Here is a 20,514-nt window from a genome sequence, read left to right on the forward strand (position 1 = left end):
GCCCATGGGGAAATGGCCATGTGGCCTCAGTCCTGCCACTGCCAGGTCCATAGGACCATCCTCACACCATCTAGGGTTTCTGCCCATCAGGTGTTCCTGGCCTCTGATGTGGTGGGTGGGACACTGAGCAAGACAAGCCCCCTAGAAGCTTCCTGTTATAGTCTGATGGCAAATGGCTTCTGCATGTCTGCTGATCTTCCTAACTAGCTCCTTGGCTAGCCTCAGAAAACTAAAGCATAGCCTTAGATATCAGCCATAAATTGTATTAAAATCCGATGCCAGAAGCAGCTGTGTGGAGACCTCTCATAGCAAAGACCCACACAGACAGATGCCCAGAGGGGCAGGAGGTATCATAAATAAGGGCTGTCAGCCTACCTGGGATAATGGGAACTGGTGGGACCCAACTTAATTGGTGAAAGCCACCAGCCAGGTAAGAGGGCAGTGTGATCAGTGCTACCAGATGATGCAGTTTTTTTCAAAAGAGAAATCACAAATCCTAACTTTTATGTGCAATCCTCCAATCTTTAAATGTTGGTTCTGAATTGACATTAGAATATAATAATGGTGCAGGTTCACAAAACAAACAAACAAAAAACCTATATCCACGAGCCATACTCTAACTCTTGGGCACAAGTTGGTGACCTCTTAAAGGAGCTGAAGCCCTGGTGCTGGGGTGCCAGCTGACCAGCCCATCCCCACGGGGACGGACAGATCGTTCCCAGAGCACCTGCTTGTGACCACACAGGTGGTGGGCATGCAGATTTGCTTTTGGAATTTTCTGAAGAGTTTAATCTCTGTGAGGATGCATTATTTTGTCTTCCTTTGGCTTTATTTCTAGGCTTAGCCTCAGTAAAAGCTTCAGGAAAAAGTGATCTTACATATCAGAGCCCTAAACATAAAAGTAAAACAGAATGCAGGCTACTGGCCTGGCTGATAACATCTCCAGACCTTCAAAACCACTTTATTTTAGCTTTATTGTTTAGCCGCTAAGTCGTGTCTGATTCTTTGCCATCTCATAGACTATAGCCTGCCAGGCTCCTCTGTCCACGGGATTCTCCAGGCAATAATATTGGAGTGGGTTGCCATTTCCTTCTCTAGGGGATCTTCCCAAACCCTGTCTTACCTGCAGCAGACAGGGATCAAACCTGTGTCTCCTGTAAGTAATAATTGCAAAAGTGAGACGGTAGTATGTTACATTCACAGCGTCATTTTAAAAGAAAACAAAATGCTCTTTTTAAAAATTTTTTTCCAGAGCTTCAAGTGGGCACACGACACAAAGAACTTCTGGATATTGACAGCTCCTCTGTGATTCTTGAAGACGGAATCACCAAGCTCAATACCATTGGCCACTACGAGGTAAGAACAAGGTCATCCCCAGCCCGAACTGGATTAGATCATGTCCAGGACCGTGCAAATTCTTTGAAAATTGCAAGATTCCCACCAGGTTTCTGGAATCATTTGAAGATTGCTTGTTTCAGGGGCAGGAATTTTCCTTACTTGCTCATGGTCTGGGATCTCTTTTCCCAGTGCTGTGATTTTCATGGGGTCCAGTTACTTTCTATCCTGTGGTTTAGGTCAGAAACTTCACCTTTACCAGATCCTCCGGCCTGTTCAGTGGACGAGGCGTTGTTGAGCTTGACACTGAACAAAGCTGTGGGAGTTCTAAATTGCACTGCAGTTCATCGCCGACCTGGTGACCTCTGTGTAGGGTCCTTTGTTTCTGAAGAAGTTTTACGTTTCCTGTTTGTTTGAATATTCAGTGATACCTCCTTGGCCTCTGACCCACTTACTGGGTGAGTGTTGAGGTGGGTGAGGGGAACATGTGACCCAGTAGAGAGCTGAGTGCCAGAGAAGCATGCTCAGAAGCAAAGAGGGGAGGCAGGGGAGGTTCCGGAACACCGCGGGGTCCTGGAGTCATTCAGTAAATTACCCAAATCTTTGTTGAATATCCACTCTGTGCTAAGAGCTGGGACGTCATGTGAGTGGAACCAAGACTAGGTCCCTGACCTCAGAGAGCCTACAGCCCTGGGACCAGGTTGGGGGTGGAAAGGAAAAAGGAGACAAGTCGTGAGGCAACATCTTACAGTTTAATAGTGCTATGACTCAGAGCATCCAGGAAGGCTTCCTGGAGGAAGCAGTGACTCATCTGAGACCTGAAGAGTGAGAGCTTAACCAGGCCAACATTCCCAACAGGGAAGGGGAGCATGCTTGCTCTTCTGCAGAAAGACTTTTAGACTAGCTAGAACTGGAGATTCACTTTCACACATTGGAGAAGGAAATGGCAACCCACTCCAGTGTTCTTGCCTGGAGAATCCCAGGGACGGGGGAGCCTGGTGGGCTTCCGTCTATGGGGTCACACAGAGTCGGACACGACTGAAGTGACTTAGCAGCAGCAGCAGCAGAACTGGAGAGGGGCACAGGTGGCAGTGAGAGCCAATAGCAGCCAATGTTTATGGAACTCCTATCCTGTGCCAGTTGCAGGTCTCAGCCTTTCCCTTTATTTCTGCAAATTCTATCCATAGCAGTCCTATGAGGTAGGGACTATTATTAACCCACTTTACAGATGAGTGCACTGAGGCTCAGGGAAGTGTGAGCTAGTCAGTAGCTAGTCAGTGGCAGAGAGAAGTTGGGACCCAAATCCTTGGGCTCTAGGGCCCATGGCTTAACCAGTACAGGATGGCTTCTCAAAGTAGAAAGCCTGAGAAGCGGGAGGGAGGGGAGCGGGGAAGTGCAGACGGTGCAGGCCCCGCAGCTTCGTCCAGTCTGGAGGTTCTGCCCAGCACAGTGGGACACCACTGGAGGATCTTAAGCAGGAGAAATGTGTGTCTCAGGAAGTGACTGTGGCTGTGTGTGGAGCATGGATATAGGAGGTGCCAGTGGGGAAACAGGGAGGCGCTTTAAAGGATTTCAGGTGAGGAATGATGTTGACGGGGAATGACACTGTGGCTCTGGAAGATGAGGCGAGCAGATGAATGCAGAGATGGGCTGCGCGGCTGCACTCTGAGATGGGCTGAAGGCGCACACGGTGAGCTGTGTGGGTGGGAGAGATGCTGGGGGGAGGGGAGGGGTCAGGAAGGCAGGGGGATGGCTGGGTAGATGCACAGATGCCCTTGCAGAGCTGGGGAAGCAGGGGAGCATCTTCCCAGGCCCTTGGAGAGTAGCGCCCCATCTTTCAGGGCTAAAATCCCATGGAGACGTGTCTGCACCAAGAAGGCCTTTGGGGCGGGCACTCCCCTCAACCAGACAGAATCTGAGACCCATCCTTGCTGGGGTTTCCTGGACAGCCACTGGGAGCAGAGGACCCCTCAGCCTTGGGCTCTTTGGCTGTGTGGGTCTCAGAGCCTGGTGAGAAATTGTTGCTTTGGGTAATCCCTGGGCCAGTGTTGCCCCTGCAGCCTTTGCTGGAGGGCGCCCCGCAGAGAATGTGCCAGGTTAACTGTGCGTGCCTGTCCTCGCCCTTCTGCGTCTGACTTTCCAACCTTGGTATCATCTTGCCAAGAGCTGCAGCACCTTTAGAGTTTTTAAAAACTCTATAAGGCTCAAGGAGCTTTCTGAAAGTACCTATTCCTATCGGTGGGCCATGTTTGGAGAAGCGCTGCTCCAGAGGAAATCTAAGGGCTGGGAAAATTAGCATCAGGCTTGCTCCGCCTTCAGTCTGCGTTGAGAGCTGCACCTGGCCGCTGTCTCCTCCTCCAGTTTCTGGGTGGTGGGCTTGTCTGGGCAAGTTTGGCAGAAACACAGCCACAAACGCCCCCCTTTGGTGTCTTGACCCACATGCTGGCCTTGCTCAGCTGCAGGGAGGGCTGGCCCACCCTGGTCAGGCTTCTCGGCGTCCCCTGGCTGCCGTGTGGCATGGAGTGGGCCCCAAAGGAAGCGGGTGTGGCCGCTCACTGGCATTAATAGGGAAAGGCAGGACGAGACACTCCGGCAGGGAAAGGGGAGATCCATGAGCGCTGTCTGCGAGGCAAGGGGAGGACTGTCAGGAGAGAGGGGACATCAGTCTTCACTGCAGACACCGGCCGTGCTAGACACCGATCTGCTTAAGGATGATAATGAAATTAATCTGGCCTGTAGTCACTTCCCGTCCCAATGATTTATTGGCCTCATACCCTAGCGTTGCCACATGGTGGTAATAAATGACAAGACTAGGACACAAGGGCTTAAAGGATTCTCCTTGTGTTTAAAGAGCTAAGCCGTAAGGCAAATAAACGCAGAGAGCTTGAAGGAAACTGGGGAGGTCAACGGCCCCGTGCCCTCTGTGCCTAGACCATCGCACATGCCCTGGTTTTCAGAGACTATCACATATCCAGCCTCCTAAATCTACACCTGCTTTACAGCACAGTCAAAATTTGGAATCATTTGACAGGGCTGAGCTGAAGCTTCCTTTTGCCCTTTCATTAAAGAAAAATTTTCTCCTAGAACACTTACATTTCCCTCCAAAGAGACAGGGCGCTAATTATCACTCTTATTCATTTACTAAAGCGCTCTCGTTTGAGTCACTGTAAGTGCTTGAAAGCGAAAAACTATATTTCATTTAAAAATAGGATCTCACTCAGAGTCTTAAGTGATTCAGACTCACCTCCCTCCAATTAGCCCAAATTAGTTAGGTTTTCAAGTTAATCTTTAGCGAAGGCCAGTTCCTCCTCCTGTCTAAACAGAGTCCCTGCTGCTGGAGTGTGAGCCCATTTCTTCCCTCTCCTGGTTCTGTCCTCAGGGCGAATAGAGTGTAGCTGGTCTCTGAATGATTTACTGTCCGTGTACTTGAAGAACCAGTTTCTCGAAGGGACATGAAGGTGCAGCGAGAACATAGCGTCTCATGGGCCCGATGTAGCCACCGGAGCCCCGGATTACCAGCACTGCCCTATCAGCAGCAGGACGGCATCCTTGCCCACCCTGGGGGTCGGCACAGTTGCTTTGCACAACTGTGGCAGCAGCAACTATGACGGTGGCAGCCGGTGCCCAGCACTGCTGGAGGGCATAGACATGATTGATGTTCGCACAGCCGGTGACGAAGGTGCTTTTATTCCCCTCGGTCTTTGTGAGAAAGGGGAGCAGTTTCTGCTCCAGTCTCATCCAGTCCTGTGCAGACAAGGGGACAAACCCATGAAGCCAGAGGCATCTTCTCGCCTGTAATTGAACCCTCCCGAATGCCTCCTTCACTGTTGCCCACGGTGTGTGCTTACTACGAAGGGGGCTGTGCTGTGCTCTGGAGCCAACGCGAGTGTCTATGTGAGTCTATAGAGGGTGTGGGCGGCTGGGCCCATGTGACTGTGGCAGGATGGTCTCTCCCGGTCCAGGCTTTCTGCAGCTGCCCCCGCCCCTGCCGTGTGACCTCTCACTCACCCACATCCAGTGGCATCAAGTTTGCAGGACAGGTGTTGTGTCCAGCAGGAAATGTGCTCTATAGATCACACCTCTCGTTCTGAGCTGTGAGGTTTTGAGGCCAGAAGAGACGTTTAACCAACGTGTTGCTAATGAACGTTCCTCCTAACGGGAGCGTGCCGGTGCTCAAGTGGTCACTGCTAACACCAGAGTTGTCATTCACATGACATTTAAAGTTCAGAGGAACGTCCCCAAGGTCAGTGGTCTTTCTGGTCAGGTGTGTCATCTGTGACACAGGCTTCTAAGGGTCTCTTACAGCACGGATGACTTTGATTCTTCTTTGCCAGAAAAACAGAGAGCTTTTAGTGTGCTGGGCACTGTCCTAGGAGCTTTCACGAACAGTAACTGCCTCGTCCTCTTTGTAGCTGGGTGAGGTAGACACTGTCATTATTCCCGTCCCGAGGCCCAGGGAGGCTGAGAAACTTGGCCACACTCCCATAGCTCTCCTCACTGATGCCCCAAGGCTGGAAGCAGATGAAAAAGGGATTGCACAGAGGCTGTGCTCTGCTCAGCGCCAGAGGGGCCACCTTGCTCAGAGCCGGGCTTGCAGCCCACGCTCCTAGCCTCTGAAGCAGCCTGGCTGGAGAGCTTAGGAGGCATTCTGGTCGTCATCTTCTCTGATGTCAAATTCAAAAGGGTGACTTCTGTTCAGAGCTTCCGCTGAATCTCACGTCTGTGAGTTTATCAGAATGTTTCCCTACATCTGACCCTTCTCTGACATCCTTTAAGGCCAATACTCCTTGAAGGCAACAGGAGTTTACCTTCATCAGAGGGAAGCCTCTTTCAGGTATCCAAGGGCTGACAACTCCAGTGCAACAAAAGCCTGAGGAGCTTAGGTTCCTTATCGTATGCTCACTGGTGGAGCCCAGGCTCCCTCCTCGAGGACTAGCTCGGGGTTCCAGCCGTCCTCAAAGCAGCTTTGTGTCTGGCCCAGGGCTGATTCCAAGCACACCAGAAAGAAGCCGGAGCTGTGTTGTTCATTGTCACTAGTTTCAGGAACCCTCCAGAGCTCTGTCCTGGGTGGCGGGAGCATCTTGGGTGATCTGATGTGTCTGTTGAGAATGTTCTAATGGCCCCTTCCAGATGCTCTGGTGAGCCCTGAGCCTCCTCTCCTGAAGGACTGAGCAAGGTTATTGCTTGGGCTCTGAGAAAGAAAATAGATTCCTTTTTCGTCTGCCTCCAGCCTTGGGGTGTCAGTGAGAAGAGCGGAGGGGAAGGTGGGGAGAGCAGTATTGATGAGTGGTTGCTGGGACAACGTTAGTTGAATAGGATTCTGTTTTCACAAAATACCATTTTAGGAATGAGAGATGCCAGTAAGAGTTTCCACATGGAGCTTTGTAGTGACTATTGTGTTTTTAGACTTCAGGAGAAAATGTAATGGTGGTTCAGACCCTACTCATAATTTTCCATAAAATTCTTAGGCTAAAGTTCCAGCTTTCCTCTTGGGCCAGCCATTTGAAATTGATACTATCTCGGCCTTCCCTGGCAGCCTGGTGGTTTAAGCAAAAGGAGAAGGGGGCAGCAGAGGATGAGATGCTTAGATAGCATCAGTAGCTCAACAGACATGAATTTGAGCAAACTCCAGGAGATAGTGAAGGACAGGGAAGCCTGGCATGCTGCAGTCCATGGGGTCGCAGAGAGTAAGACACGACCACCACCAGTGGTTAAGACATCATGCCTCTTTTGTAGGGAACACAAGTTTGATTCCTGGTCGGGGAACTAAGATCCCACATGACTTGCAGTGCAGCCAAAAAAAAAAGACATTAAAAAAAAAGAAATTGCCAACATTTGACCATTTTTTACTTACAAAATGGCAGTTTCATCAGGTTAAGTTCAACCTTATATTTCCAGAAAATCTGTTTTTATGGTATAATCATCAACTTGTGGCATTAAGACAGTATTTTACCACAGAGATATCTCACCTTCTCTTGCAATTTGAGGGTGTGTTGATTTTGTTTATTTCAGAAGCAACCTCATTTTATTTTTTTAAAGGTGTTCTTTAGTGACTCAGTCCAGTTTAGTCGCTCTGTCGTGTCTGACTTTTTGTGACCTCATGGACTGCAGCACACCAGGCTTCCCTGTCCATCACCAACTCCCAGAGCTTGCTTAAACTCACGTCCATCAAGTCGGTAATGCCATCCAACCGTCTCATCCTCTGTCGTCCCCTTTTCTTCCTGCCTTCAATCTTTCCCAGCATCAGGGTCTTTTCCCTGAGTCAGTTCTTTGCATCAGGTGCCCAAAGTATTAGAATTTCAGCTTCAACATCAGTCCTTCTAATGAACATCCAGGACAGATCTCCTTTAGGATGGACTGGTTGGATCTCCTTGCAGTCCAAGGGACTCTCAAGAGTCTTCTCCAACACCACAGTTCAAAAGCATCAATTCTTTGGCACTCAGCTTTCTTCACAGTCCAACTCTCACATCCATACATGACCACTGGATTAACCATAGCCTTGACTAGACGGACTAGTCCCCATTTGATGAGCTTTAGTTCAGTGTACCTTAGTTACTTACTTCTGTGTTTTTGGCTGAGCTGGACCTTCGTTTCTGTGTGCGGACTTTCTCTAGGTGCAGCGAGCAGGGACTGCTCTCCGCTGTGATGCTGGGCTTCTCATTGCAGTGGCTTCTGTTGCCGAGCACAGGCTCTAGGTGCACGGGCTTCAGTAGTTGCAGCACACAGGCTCAGTAGTTAGGACTTGTGGGGTTTAGAATATGGGCTCAGTATTTGTGGCACATGGGCTTAGTTGCCCCCCAGCATGTGGGATCTTCCCAGACCAGGGATCAAACCCATGTCCCCTGCACTGGCTGGTGGATTTGTCACAGTGGACCGCCATGGAAGTCCTGAAGCAACTTTAAATTGATGACATGGGTCCATCTCTCCCTGTGTGGTCTCAGCTCCTAATTCTGATGGTAGAAAAGTCTGCAGTCATCTTTGCCTCATTCCAGTGAGGGCCAGCTACCTTCACTGGAGGGTTATGACTTCGATGTCATTTTGAATCTTGGAGCACCATGAGACTGGAAGGAATTTAATTTGAAATTGCTGTGTGTACCAACTCTGCTCTGGGCTGGAGAAACATTCCTGCCACAGATCCATCTAGTGACATTAATCTTTCTTTGATTTAATTTGGTTTTCATTTCTAAAGTAGGGGCCCACAGGATGCTCCCGGCCTCACAGGAATATGGGAGGATTAACGAGCCACTCTTAGGAAAGCTTTTGGAGTTCCTCAGATGGAACAAACAGCATCATATATTTAACACCTTGGATTCTGTGGCACTTTTCAAAATGGCATTTCTGTCCTTCACTCAGCAGCAGCTGACTTTTCTGCAAAACAGAAAATGGAACCCTTTACCACCCCCCCCAACAAACATCTGTAACTAACTAGTTTTCTGTCTTTATAACAGTGTTAACGCGTCACGCGGAGGGAAAAACGTGCCAGCCGTAGAGCAGCTGTGAAAGTTAGACATACCCTCACACACATACATGCTCACACACACACACAACTCATCTGCTAATAAAATGGTTTTACACTTGCTCTCAGGAGATAATTTCAGAGTAAAATTTCCCCGGTACGAGCTGTGTCTGCGCTATCTTAATGCCTGAGCACCGTGCCAGCAGCAAGTCGTTGCCAGCTCTCGAAAAGACATTTGAACTTTTGGCTGTGCTCCTTATCGGAAAGTCCATCCGTGGTGTTTGTGATTATAGAGTAAGGGTTCTCGCTCTTGGCAAAACAAAGCATCTGACAGTAGCAGAGTATTGGCTCAACACACAACGGGATCCATTTGGGATTCATTCTTTGACAATTACCCAGAATGAATCACCAGCTTCTTTTTATAACAAAGGTGTTTATTGGCTTAGAAACAGAGCATATCCAGCTCTTCATGGGGAGGGATTTTGTAATGATGTTCAGACATTCTCATAAACTTGGTGTCTGAGTATTGCTAAGGGGGTGCCTGCACAGAGCGTTGACTTTAATTGCATCAAAAATGGAGGAGAATTGAAAAATCAGCCAGAAAACAATGAAATGCTCAAGGGGAAAGGAGAGGATGTTTGGTAATAGCGGCACAGTCCAGGAGCTCAGTGCGAGTTTAGAATCTGTGCATAAGACACTTTGCAGAGGCCAGAAGGCCCCCACCAGCCTTGCTCAGGGCTCCCTTCCCCCACAAGATGTCGGGAGCAGCAGTGGTTGGAGGCTCCTGGCCCAGACTTAGTGACTCGCTGGACCCTGTGCTCAGGGGCTTCCTCCAGGGCTGGCTCGCACTCGTGTTCCTTCCCCTGTGGGGACAACCTGCAAGAGATTAGGCTTTAATCCTTTGGCGTTTGCTGAGCCGGTTTGTACATCCTGATAACCAACTTGCCACAGGCCAGAAACATTCTAAGTTTTTACTTTTTTTTTCCAAATGGAGGGAGACCAGGTCCAAATTAATATTAGAATTCAGAACAGCCTTAGAGCTTTCAAGTGCAGGGGAAAATCACTTGGCTGATGACAATGTTCAGAAATGACAGGGTTCACCCTCCAGTCACATCCCAGAATAAAGGTGAGGATATGTGTATCCCCACCCTGTCGCTTCTTCAGGGTCCCTTTGTCTAGTATTTCTGTGGACCAGCCCCTCAGAACAATTGACTCCTCCAGCGAGCAAAGCCTGCCCTCTTTCCCTTAGCATCTAGGCCCCCTTGGCCTGATGGGTCCTTCTTCCTCTGGTTAAGTGTGGGGAAGGCTTACACCAAGGGTTCCATGGTCTCGTCCCTCAGAACTCTTGATGTTATCTCCAAAAGAGGCTACACATTGGGGTTGAAATCACGTCAGTATGGTGAAAGCATTTGTCAAATGCATACATTTAAAATCCATGATAGTTTTTAAAAACAGCTGTGTTGGGATATAATTTGTGTATCATGAAGGTCACCTTTTCAAAGTGAAAGTGGTTCAGTGGGTTCTTGGGAACATTTGTGGAGTTGTCCAATCGTCACCACAATCTAATTTTAAAACATTTTCATTACTTCAAATAGAAACCTTGAACTCATTAAGAATCACTCTTCATTCCTCCAAAGGCAACTAGTAATCTACCTTCTGTTTGTATAGATGTACCTATTCTGGACAAATTATGATTGTATAGTACGTGATCTTTTGTGACTGACTTTCACTTAACCATGTTTTTGAGATCCATTCATGCTGTAGCATGTGTCAATACTTCTTTCCTTTTATTGTATGGCATTTTTTTTTGTAGTGTATTCATTCACTAGAATAATAATTCTTTTAAAAGGACAAACTGCTGGTAGCTGCAACAATGCACATAAATATAAACATGATAGACCTTATATGGACCCTAAGGAGCTAGACACAAGTGTACGCTGAATGATTCCATGTACATGAAGTTTAAGAACAGATAGAACTAATCAGTGGTGATGGAAGTCAGAAAAGTGATTACCCCTGGATGAAGATGGGGTGGTTATTGATTGAGAAGCATAATAGGGGTACTTCTTAGAACCTTGAAATATAATTTTATATCTTGATGTGGGTGGTAGCTACACAGGTATATACTGAAGTGAACGTTCTTGAGCTGTACACTTAATACAAGAACATTCCTGTAAGTCATGTTTAAATTTTAAAGTTTTTATTAAAAGTGTATGTGATTTTTAACTCTTGCCTAGAAAACCCCATGGATGGAGGAGCCTGGTAGGCTGCAGTCCATGGGGTCACGAAGAGTCAGACACGACTGAGCAACTTCACTTTCACTTTCACACATTGGAGAAGGAAATGGCAACCCACTCCAGTGTTCTTGCCTGGAGAATCCCAGGGACGGGGGAGCCTGGTGGGCTGCCGTCTATGGGGTCACAGAGTCGGACACGACTGAAGCAACTTAGCAGCAGCAGCGGCAGTATGTAATTTTACGATTTTTACAAGCTTCTTTTTAAAAAGATAAAGACCTACAAAAAAAGAGAACAAATTAAAAGTGTCCTGCTGGATGGATTATCACAAAGTGAGCCTGTCTTACAACTCCCACTCAGATCAAGAAATAGAGCGTTATGGGTACCACAGACACCCCCTCATGGACTCTCCTAATCATCGCTTTCTCGTCTCCAAACATTTAAATCATAGTTTTGACTGGGGTTTTTGTTTTTCTATTTTTTTTTAAGCTAAATGTGAATGGAACCACACAGTGTGCATTCCATCTTGAGGATTTTGGTTCACCGGTATCACTTTGAGGTTCATCCATGTGGCATGGAGCAGTAGTTTGCTCACTGTTTTATCAGAACCTGTTTTATGAATATACCCCAAACTCTTTATTCGTCCTACTGTTGATGGATACTGGGGTTGTAAATGCCAGTATGGGGCACTTACAAAGTTTACCCTCAGGATATGCACATGTGTATACCTAAATGGGAAATTGCTGTCATAGGGTAGCCACCAGCTTTATAGGCCAGTTTTTGAAAACTTGTTTCAGCATTTCTTTATGTAGTAGGACCCCCCCACCCCCTTTAAAAAAAGAAAGTGGTCTAAACAGTCCCTACTCCCAAGAGGCTGGGGTGCCCCCAAACACAGTTGACTCCTCCTTGCCTGCCTCCTTCACAAAACCACAAGCTCCTTGAGGGCAGAAACAGTGTCTTGCTCATCACTGTAGCCCCAGCCTGCAATGTTCAGAACATAGGAATCCTTAAATAAATATTTGATCGAATAAGTGAGAGAATGTAAGAGCCATCCAGCCATCTAATTCCTTAGTGAAGTTGAGAAATACATTAAATTTTGAAAACTCATCTATTTTTTATCTTTGCTTTCAGATATCAAATGGATCCACTATAAAAGTCTTTAAGAAGATAGCAAATTTTACTTCAGGTAACCCATATAATGTTAACCTTTTGTTCTCAGTCTATAAAGTATTGCTTTTTGCTTCTCAGATGTACTGTCACAAAGATGAGATTGAGTTGTTGCTATGTAATTCTCTGATTGGAGGAAAGCCATTTTGATCTGTTTCTGGTCCTAAGAAGGGGAGCTCTGCAAAGGGGGCCAGGAAACTGTAAACAGTGATTGCCGTGACTGCCCGGCGCTGAGGAAGTTGCTGTCGTTAACCACCCCCAGAGACAGGGCAGGATCTTAGCCGTTGCAGCTCTTTTCCAACTCCTCAGTAGGATGGGGGCTGACAGAGGGGATCCCCCTGGCAAACTGAGGGAAGCCTGCAGATTATCACACAGCCCTGCAAGCTCTGAACAAACAAGATAATTCACTTAGTCCAAAGCTCCTGCTGATGGACCAAGGACAGAGGGAGCTTTGTGAGCAAAGTTAATCGGCCAATCTCTAAACTCTCTTTCTGTGTCCCTGATAGCCCAGGGGCAGGAAAACACTGTGACAGTGCCTTGAGAAAATCCTGAGGTCTATGCAGGGCTTCTCTCTAGAGAAATTATATCCACGCCAAGACAGTCAGTCCTCCTTGGGCCTCAGAAAGGTTCTGGGCCTGTTCACACACACACACAGCTGGAGGTGGGGCTTCCCTATTCCCAGATTCAGTGGTGGTAGCAGCCTGATCGGAGAAGGCAATGGCAAGCCACTGCAGTACTCTTGCCTGGAAAATCCCATGGATGGAGGAGCCTGGTAGGCTGCAGTCCGTGGGGTCACTAAGGTTCGGACACGACTGAGCGACTTCATTTTCACTTTCACACATTGGAGAAAGAAATGGCAACCCACTCCAGTGTTCTTGCCTGGAGAATGCCAGGGACGGGGGAGCCTGGTGGGCTTCTGTCTATGGGGTCACACAGAGTCGGACACGACTGAAGTGACTTAGCAGCAGCAGCAGCCTGATAGGACCCAACACCTGGTGAGTGCGGACGAGGAATGCAGGGCTCCCAGTGAAATGGGTAGGATGACTGGGAAGGTTGTAGGACACCCCTTGGTAGGTTGCAGGACATCCCCACCGCCCAAGCTGCCATCTACTCCCAAGTCAAGCTATATTGAGAGAAGCCATCTTGCAGTGGGCGGCTGTCCTTCTTGTCTGGGAGTGGGGGGGATTGGTGTCTTTATGCTGTAATAAGTGGAGGAGCTGTGTATTTTAGGCTTCAAAGACTATATAGTCTTTTGAGAGCTTGTTATTTAGAGATCTTGCATTTGGATCACTTCATGGGCCTTAAAGGTGGTCAGCACCTCTGCTTCCTCCCGGTCCAGTCTCTCCTTACTCTCCAAAACCCTTGCCTCTGTCCTTTCATCGCCCACTCTGAACATCCCAGCCAGTCCCCTGGTGAACCCAACTGCTCCCCTTTCCTGAACCTCAGGCTGGGCCACCATGTGGGAGCTCAGTCGCTATAAATTCCCATCTGGATCGGGACCCTCAATGTACCCTGTTCCCTTTTGTGCTTCTCCAGACAACTGACTGTTCTCCGTGATCCCACGTTCTCTCCTCTGATCCCCACAGGCTTCCCTATCAGCACATGACTTCACTCAGTACCTCACAGGGGAGAGAGAGATCAGAATGCCTTCAATAGCCAGCACCAGCCCACCCTCCCTCCCTCCCTGCGTCTGCCAGTCCCTCCTCCTGGCTCCCCAGACATGCCAGGGCTGCCCTTCCTCCCAGCCAAATCCTGTTTCCCACCTGGGCTTTGCATCCTTGCTTCCTCCTTTTTCTGCATCTGCCACTTCCTTTTCAGCCACACTTCTTCTCAGACTGTCCGCTTTGTGCTGCTCCATCACTCACGCTGTGGCCTCCGCCTTGCTGCCTTTCTCGCAGATCCGAGAAGACGTCACCTTCCTTTCCACCTCTGGGCATTTGCACCCACCCTTCTCCCCATTTGGTCCTGCTCACTATCCGTTCATTTAGGTCCAGCTCCAACATCCCTCCTCAGAGAACCTCACTGATTAGGTCAGTGCCTTGGTAGATACTTTCCTAGCATATAATTCTCCATAGTCCTTATCACAAGTAAATTAAACAGCTAACTGTGTGATTAGCAGGAGTCTCTCAGTGGCTAGAATGTGAATTCCTTTAGGTGGGAGCTAGGTCTTATTCATTGCTGTCTGCCTAGTAGCCCCTGGCACACAGTAGGTGCTCCAGCTCTACTTGTTAAATGAATGGGAACTGAACCTCTCCTACCCCACCCCCAAGTGATGGTGCAGCTTCTGCTGCGACACTTCCAGGGATACCTCCAGTCCCTGGCCCATCCTATCTTCACACTGTTCCTAAGGTCTTAAGACGCGGCGGAGGGGGGCGAGGTGGGGGCCGGGGCGCGGAATGTCGCTATGAAAAGCTTGGGTGGGAGGGCTCAAGGAACCTCTTCTGTTTATAACACAAGTGGGGCATCTTATGGGAAGGCCAGTTAGCCCGTGGTTGTTTTTTTTAATGCACTGTTTCTCTCCCTCTTTCCGCTGGCGTTCAGATGTGGAATACACAGAAGATCACTGCCACTTGGTGAGTCCAGGCTTGCTTGTGCTCCCGCTGAATCGGATGCCTTCTGCAGCACAGCGCGTCTCCTTGGGTAACGCTGCTTCTGCTCTGTCTTCTCTTTAGATTTTACCAGATTCGGAAGCATTCCAAGATGTGCAGGGAAAGAGACATCGAGGGAAACACAAGTTCAAAGTAAAAGAAATGTATCTGACAAAACTGCTGTCGACCAAGGTACACTTCCCATTCTGGGAGCGCTTTTACGGCTACCTTGGGGGTGTATGATGTGTTTGACTTAATTTTCACTGAAGCGTGAAAATGTTACAAATCCCTTGTGCCTTCTAGCAAAGCAACATGAAAGTTTAAATTGTAAACACTTCCTACCCCCTTCTTCTTCTTCCTCACAAACTGCAACGATAAAGCACTTTACAAATTTCTACCATAGCATCTGCAATCAGGGATTTAATATTGTTCCCAAGCCCTTTACCCATCGCTGCACTGTTATTTTTTAGGTTGACAGCATAATTATTCCTTTTTGTTTACTTGTTACTATAGATGAGCAATAAAACTCCCTCTTTAAATTGTAAATAAAATGAAGAGGGGGTGGTCATTTTAAAATTAAGAATGTTGTTCACATATAAAAGTGTCAGATGTTTGAAAAGCCAGTAGAATAGGAATACCAAATTGGGAGCAAATTTTCCTTTATCTAGTTTTTAGTGAGATTAAACAGAAGTCTGTAGTGACCCTTTTTTTCCTGAAATGACTAGCAATATAAGTGCTATTATCTACACCTGGCCCTAGTCTTCCGCTGGGCATGTGTCTTCAGATTATAGCAGACTGTCTGCTTGGAGCTTAAACAAATCTACTAGATTTGTTTGGTGGGTAGAGGACAGCCAGAATCTCTTGGCTTTTCTCATCTGTCCCACAGAGCTCTATTTGTTTTTTATAAAACAGTCAGATGCTCTGAAAAGTACACAATAAAACACTATGACGGAAATATATGCAACAGGAAAAATTCTAGGAACCAAGCAACATCATTTGAGTTTTTCCAGGCTGGCTGAACATAACTAATAAAAGACAAACATCCGGGGCTTCTTGTTTTATGTATACAGGCCTATAACTGACATCTCAATTGCTAGCAGTTTCAAAGACAGCCTCCCTGTTGCCTAAACAATGTAGTTAGCAAGAAGCTTACACACCCAATCTAAACCTGGGCATGGATTTTCGGGACCTTTGTCTTAAACACTTGAGTGCTGGCCTCACTTGACAACTGTACATACTTTCCCTTCAGCTTGTTTTTCTGTTTTGTACATCATTATCTCTGAACTTGGATTTCATTTTTCATCATGTTTTAAAAAACCACTATCCTATTTTCTTTTTAATCTTCCAAGTCTGATGTGTTCTATCTTTCAGGTGGCAATTCACTCTGTGCTTGAAAAACTTTTTAGAAGCATCTGGAGTTTACCCAACAGCAGAGCCCCGTTTGCTATAAAATACTTTTTTGACTTTTTGGATGCCCAGGCTGAAAACAAAAAAATCACAGATCCTGATGTTGTACATATTTGGAAAACAAACAGGTGGGAACAACAATAGGTGATTACTGACTTTAAGAATCTGGGATAGAATCTTAACTAAAAGGGCATGGATAGTAACAGAAGGATTACCCCTATATTTGAAATTTTTGGCTTGGTAAGCTATCATGTCAAAGCAGTTTCTTACTGGTAGGTACTGTTTTTTAAATAAAAAGGATTCCTGTGCGGAGAACCCTATTCTTTAGGGCAAAGTAAACAAACTCTATTATTTTTATTATCTTTAAAAAAGTTTAGCTTGACCAGTAAAAGAGAAATTAGTATTTTGTGGTTTTATCATACACTTTTCCATTAGAGAAGACTCTTAAATTTGTCCCTCAGAGGATTCATCACTTAGCAATTTCCAAGCTATCTACTGTATAAGTTTCTGACATTTGGCCAAATGCCATGAGACTTAGTCAAAGGATTGTGTTTTAATACTTTACCTTGAGCTGAGGCAAGGTACCCAAATTAAAATTTCTCCTCAGTAAAGAAACATAGCTCATTACCTCTCATTCAAATACTCTGTGCATGCGCTAAATGAGACTCAGTTATAATGTAACAGAACTTCTCAGTGCAAGCTCAAGCCCTTCTAAGCACTGAGGTTAGCCAGGCCATTTAAAATAAGTATTAAAAGCTCCAGGCCTACCTTAACTGTCTACTGTGCTTCCCTACCCCCCTTTGTTATAGCCTTGGCTTCCTAGGCCTTGCCACTCCCACATCAAGCTTGGGCACTGCAGGCTACCATCTCACTGGGAAGACTGTAGCACGTGAACAAGGGCACTAGTCAGGACAGCAGAGCTGCTGAAAGGCCCAGCAGCCCCTCTGAGGGAGGTAGTTAGGCCAGAGGACTCTGAGCAACTCCCAAGATCACATTAAATATCTGAGTACCAACTCTGTATCAGGTACTGTTAGGCATTGAAGGGAAAGTAAGCAACAGGAATCCATGTTCTCACAGAGCTTGTATTTTAATAGGTAAATTGTATATTAGAAGGCAATATTAATGCAGAGAATGAGGGAAAAAACAGGCTAACAGGACAGGGTGGTCAGAGGCCTGGTGGAGATATTTGAGTCAGGTCTTGAAAAGAGGCAAAAACCCTGAGACTGTCTGGGGCAAGACAATTTCAGGAAGACGGACGAAGTCCTGAGGCACAAGCTTGCCTGGTGTGTGATGAGGAGGCTGGTGGAGCTGGGGTGCATAAGGTGGAGCACAGGAGATGAGAGCCAGGCCTAAGTCATGCAGGGCTTTCTCCAGAGGGATGGAGCTGCAGTGGAGGGGCGAGGACCTGATTCTGTGTGAAGCGGATTGCTGGCGGTTCAGGAGAATTTACTGCTGGGAGCTGGCGGGTAATAATCCTGGTGTGAGATGGTGGTGGCTTAGGCCAGGGTGTAGCACTCAGAGGGGGTGAGAGGAGGTCTGATGAGATGTTCTCACTGGTAACCATTATCTAATATAATGGACACGTTTGTGGAGAAAATTCTTGTTTTGTCAGTGGCCAGTTTCAGACTTCTCCAGGCCTCCCTTTCAGGAACTCTGACAGTTTAACCCTTCCTTGTTCTGAGTGATGCTGCCATCTGTTCCTTGGTATATTTGGCAAGGCAGACTTGCATACTTCAGTAACAAGGACAAAAACACCCATTTACAAACTGTGATAAACACAGCATCTGCCGCACATGAAAGGCTGTACTTGAAAAGAGGTATCTCTCTCTCTCTCTCTCTCTCGGAACAGCCTTCCTCTTCGCTTCTGGGTAAACATCCTGAAGAACCCTCAGTTTGTCTTTGACATTAAGAAGACACCACACATAGATGGCTGTCTGTCAGTGATCGCCCAGGCATTCATGGACGCGTTTTCCCTCACAGAGCAGCAACTTGGGAAGGTAAGGCCCAGCTTTAGGATTTCCTGTTATGTGTGTGTGTGAGTCTGAAGCACTCTGTCTTCCTTGTAAACATTCAAGTAACACACGACAGCAGCTAAAAAGAAAAAAGTAAATGATGGTCACCGAACACCTGCTTTTCTATAAAATTGCTCATTTATTTCTATTTTTAATGTAGTCTAAGTGAAAACAAAAATGGATTATTTCCATCCTACTATAGAACTCTGCCTGTGAAAACCTTTAGCTTTTGTTTCCTAAAAAAATCTTATGTAGATGCTAATATAGATGCTACTAAACTATGAACCCACCTATGTAATTACTGAAATTTGCCTATGTTATCTGCGTCTGTTTGATTATAACAAATTTATTATGGGGAAGTAAATCTTGCCTGAGGTTTCCAATACCTCTATTTTGTCATTTTATAATCAAATCAATATCGTTTGTCCTATGGTGTTCTTTGCTGAGCAAAAACTCTATAAGGCAAGAAAAGATAAAAATACAGAGGAAACTCTGAAAGAGATGTTTTGGTCTTAACCCAAGTACTCCATAATAGACTGAGCAATATCTGTACCTAATGGGTTTAGAAATCTTTTCATGCTGAGCAGTGGGCCTTTGGTGGAAGGATGTTCAGTGTGCCTGGAGTGAAGTGTGATGGGCATGTCAGAGGCGCCCCAGACTCCTAGTCTAAATCCAGACTCACTGTCACCACTGTTTCTAGAAACCAAACTTGTTTTTGACTTTTATTTTCCTAGCACTGCCTATAGTCTCTCAAGGTGAAATCCTCGGCACTATCCTCACCTTCTCCTTCTTCCCACCGCTGTCGCTAGTTGGTTCCTACTCACTTCTATCCCTCCCCTGCCAACTGCTGTCCTGGCTCCTACTGTCCCCCTTCCACTGTGGCTCAGGCTGTCTTTCTAAAACAAAAGTCCGATCCTGTCAGATTCCTGCTTGAACACTGTAAATATTTCCCATTACCTACCAGGCACCATCTTCAGTGCCAACGTGGCCCTTCCCCGCTGGGCTTCAAGTCTCTTTTCTGGCCTCATTTTCTTCCCCAATCCATCTACATACCTTTTATGCTACAGCTTTTCGTTTTCCCATACTTAACCATGAGCTGTTTACACATCACTTTGCTCGTCCCTTTCCTGTTACCTCTGACTAGTAAAACCCTACTCATTCATTTAACAAATGTGATTTCCTAATGTACACCAGAAAATGTATGAGACTCAGTCTAAATATACCTACTGTGAATGTTCCCCTGATGCATTTCCCATGTGCTAATTTTGACCAGTAAAGTTCTCCCTAGCGTGCAATACACTGCAACACACTTAGTTACCCATACTAAACACGGGGGTCTATTGATTACTGTGTTCTTGGCATGATTCAGTTCTTGCAAGAACTGCACAGTCGCCGTCCCCTCATTTTCCAGCTGAGGGGCTGATGAGCGTTACGGTCTCAGCTCATGCATCCAACTCTGTCCGCTTCTGTGCGCTGCGCTGCTACTGATGACTGATCTTAGACCGCAAGCTTCTTAAGGGCAGGCACCAACTGTTTCCATTTGGTGCCCACCCACAGTGCCTGGCTAAATAAAACTTTGCCTGAATGATCAAAGAGTTGTAGGTTCTACTGAAACTTGAAAACTTGACAGGTGAAAGAATATCTCAGTCCAGGCCTCCTTCAAGCCATCAATACATTTAAAACTGTACTGGGGCACTGACCCTACCATTAACTCACCTATCTTCCTTGAGTAGTGATACAATAAAAATTCATATTTCAGGACAAGAAAAATTTAGGCAGAATTCTGGCCTGTGGGGGCCTCCTCCCTTCCCTCAAGTGTGACTTGTGCACCTACACTAATGCATTTATCAGCCCTGCAATGGCAGAGTACCCGCTGAACTGTAAAGACCCATTTTTCTCCTTCTGGCACTAGCTGTGTAACTCCTTAGAAGATAATACTCCGCTCTCAATCCTGGAAGGGGTCACAATGACCCACCACACACTGTATATGTGCAGACTACTTTGCTGAGCTTTATATACAATGCCAACAAAGTATTCCCTTAAAGATAGCAACTGGTCAGATGACCTGGGGAGATACTGGGCTGCACATAATGGAAGCTCTTAGCTTAAATACTTTATTAATGCTAATTATTAATGTTCCTACATTATTTGTATTTTGTGCATTACCAAATATATGACTGAACCTCCAATAAAAATGGTGACTAGATGACTTAAAACAATTTGACCAAATATCAATTATTCTAATAGTGTAATTCTAGATGTGGGTAGAAGCAACAGGAAGGAACCATTTCCTGGACCACGAGAGTCTGGTTACA

At 46.5% G+C, this 20,514-nt stretch overlaps 2 protein-coding genes across 3 annotated transcripts in view; one reads left to right on the forward strand and one right to left on the reverse strand.

Annotated features, from left to right (window-relative positions):
* PLXNC1 (plexin C1) overlaps window positions 1–20,514 on the forward strand; it is a 155,095-nt gene that overhangs the window by 131,855 nt on the left and 2,726 nt on the right. For both annotated transcript variants that reach the window (XM_055395469.2, XM_055395470.2), the window contains 6 exons: window positions 1,253–1,356; window positions 12,157–12,211; window positions 14,734–14,765; window positions 14,865–14,972; window positions 16,152–16,315; window positions 18,037–18,184. In XM_055395469.2, the coding sequence (XP_055251444.2) occupies window positions 1,253–1,356; window positions 12,157–12,211; window positions 14,734–14,765; window positions 14,865–14,972; window positions 16,152–16,315; window positions 18,037–18,184 (611 nt within the window). The remainder of the gene's footprint in view (window positions 1–1,252; window positions 1,357–12,156; window positions 12,212–14,733; window positions 14,766–14,864; window positions 14,973–16,151; window positions 16,316–18,036; window positions 18,185–20,514) is intronic.
* The window catches only part of CEP83 (centrosomal protein 83), a 146,013-nt gene continuing 143,639 nt past the window's right edge, over window positions 18,141–20,514 (reverse strand). Inside the window, exon 19 of the transcript XR_008681825.2 lies at window positions 18,141–18,278. The gene's annotated coding sequence lies outside the window, so the exon portion shown is untranslated. The remainder of the gene's footprint in view (window positions 18,279–20,514) is intronic.

Source organism: Moschus berezovskii, chromosome 6 (assembly GCF_049115385.1).
Source record: "Moschus berezovskii isolate FMDL1 chromosome 6, NW_MosBer_1.0, whole genome shotgun sequence".
NCBI lineage: Eukaryota > Metazoa > Chordata > Mammalia > Artiodactyla > Moschidae > Moschus > Moschus berezovskii.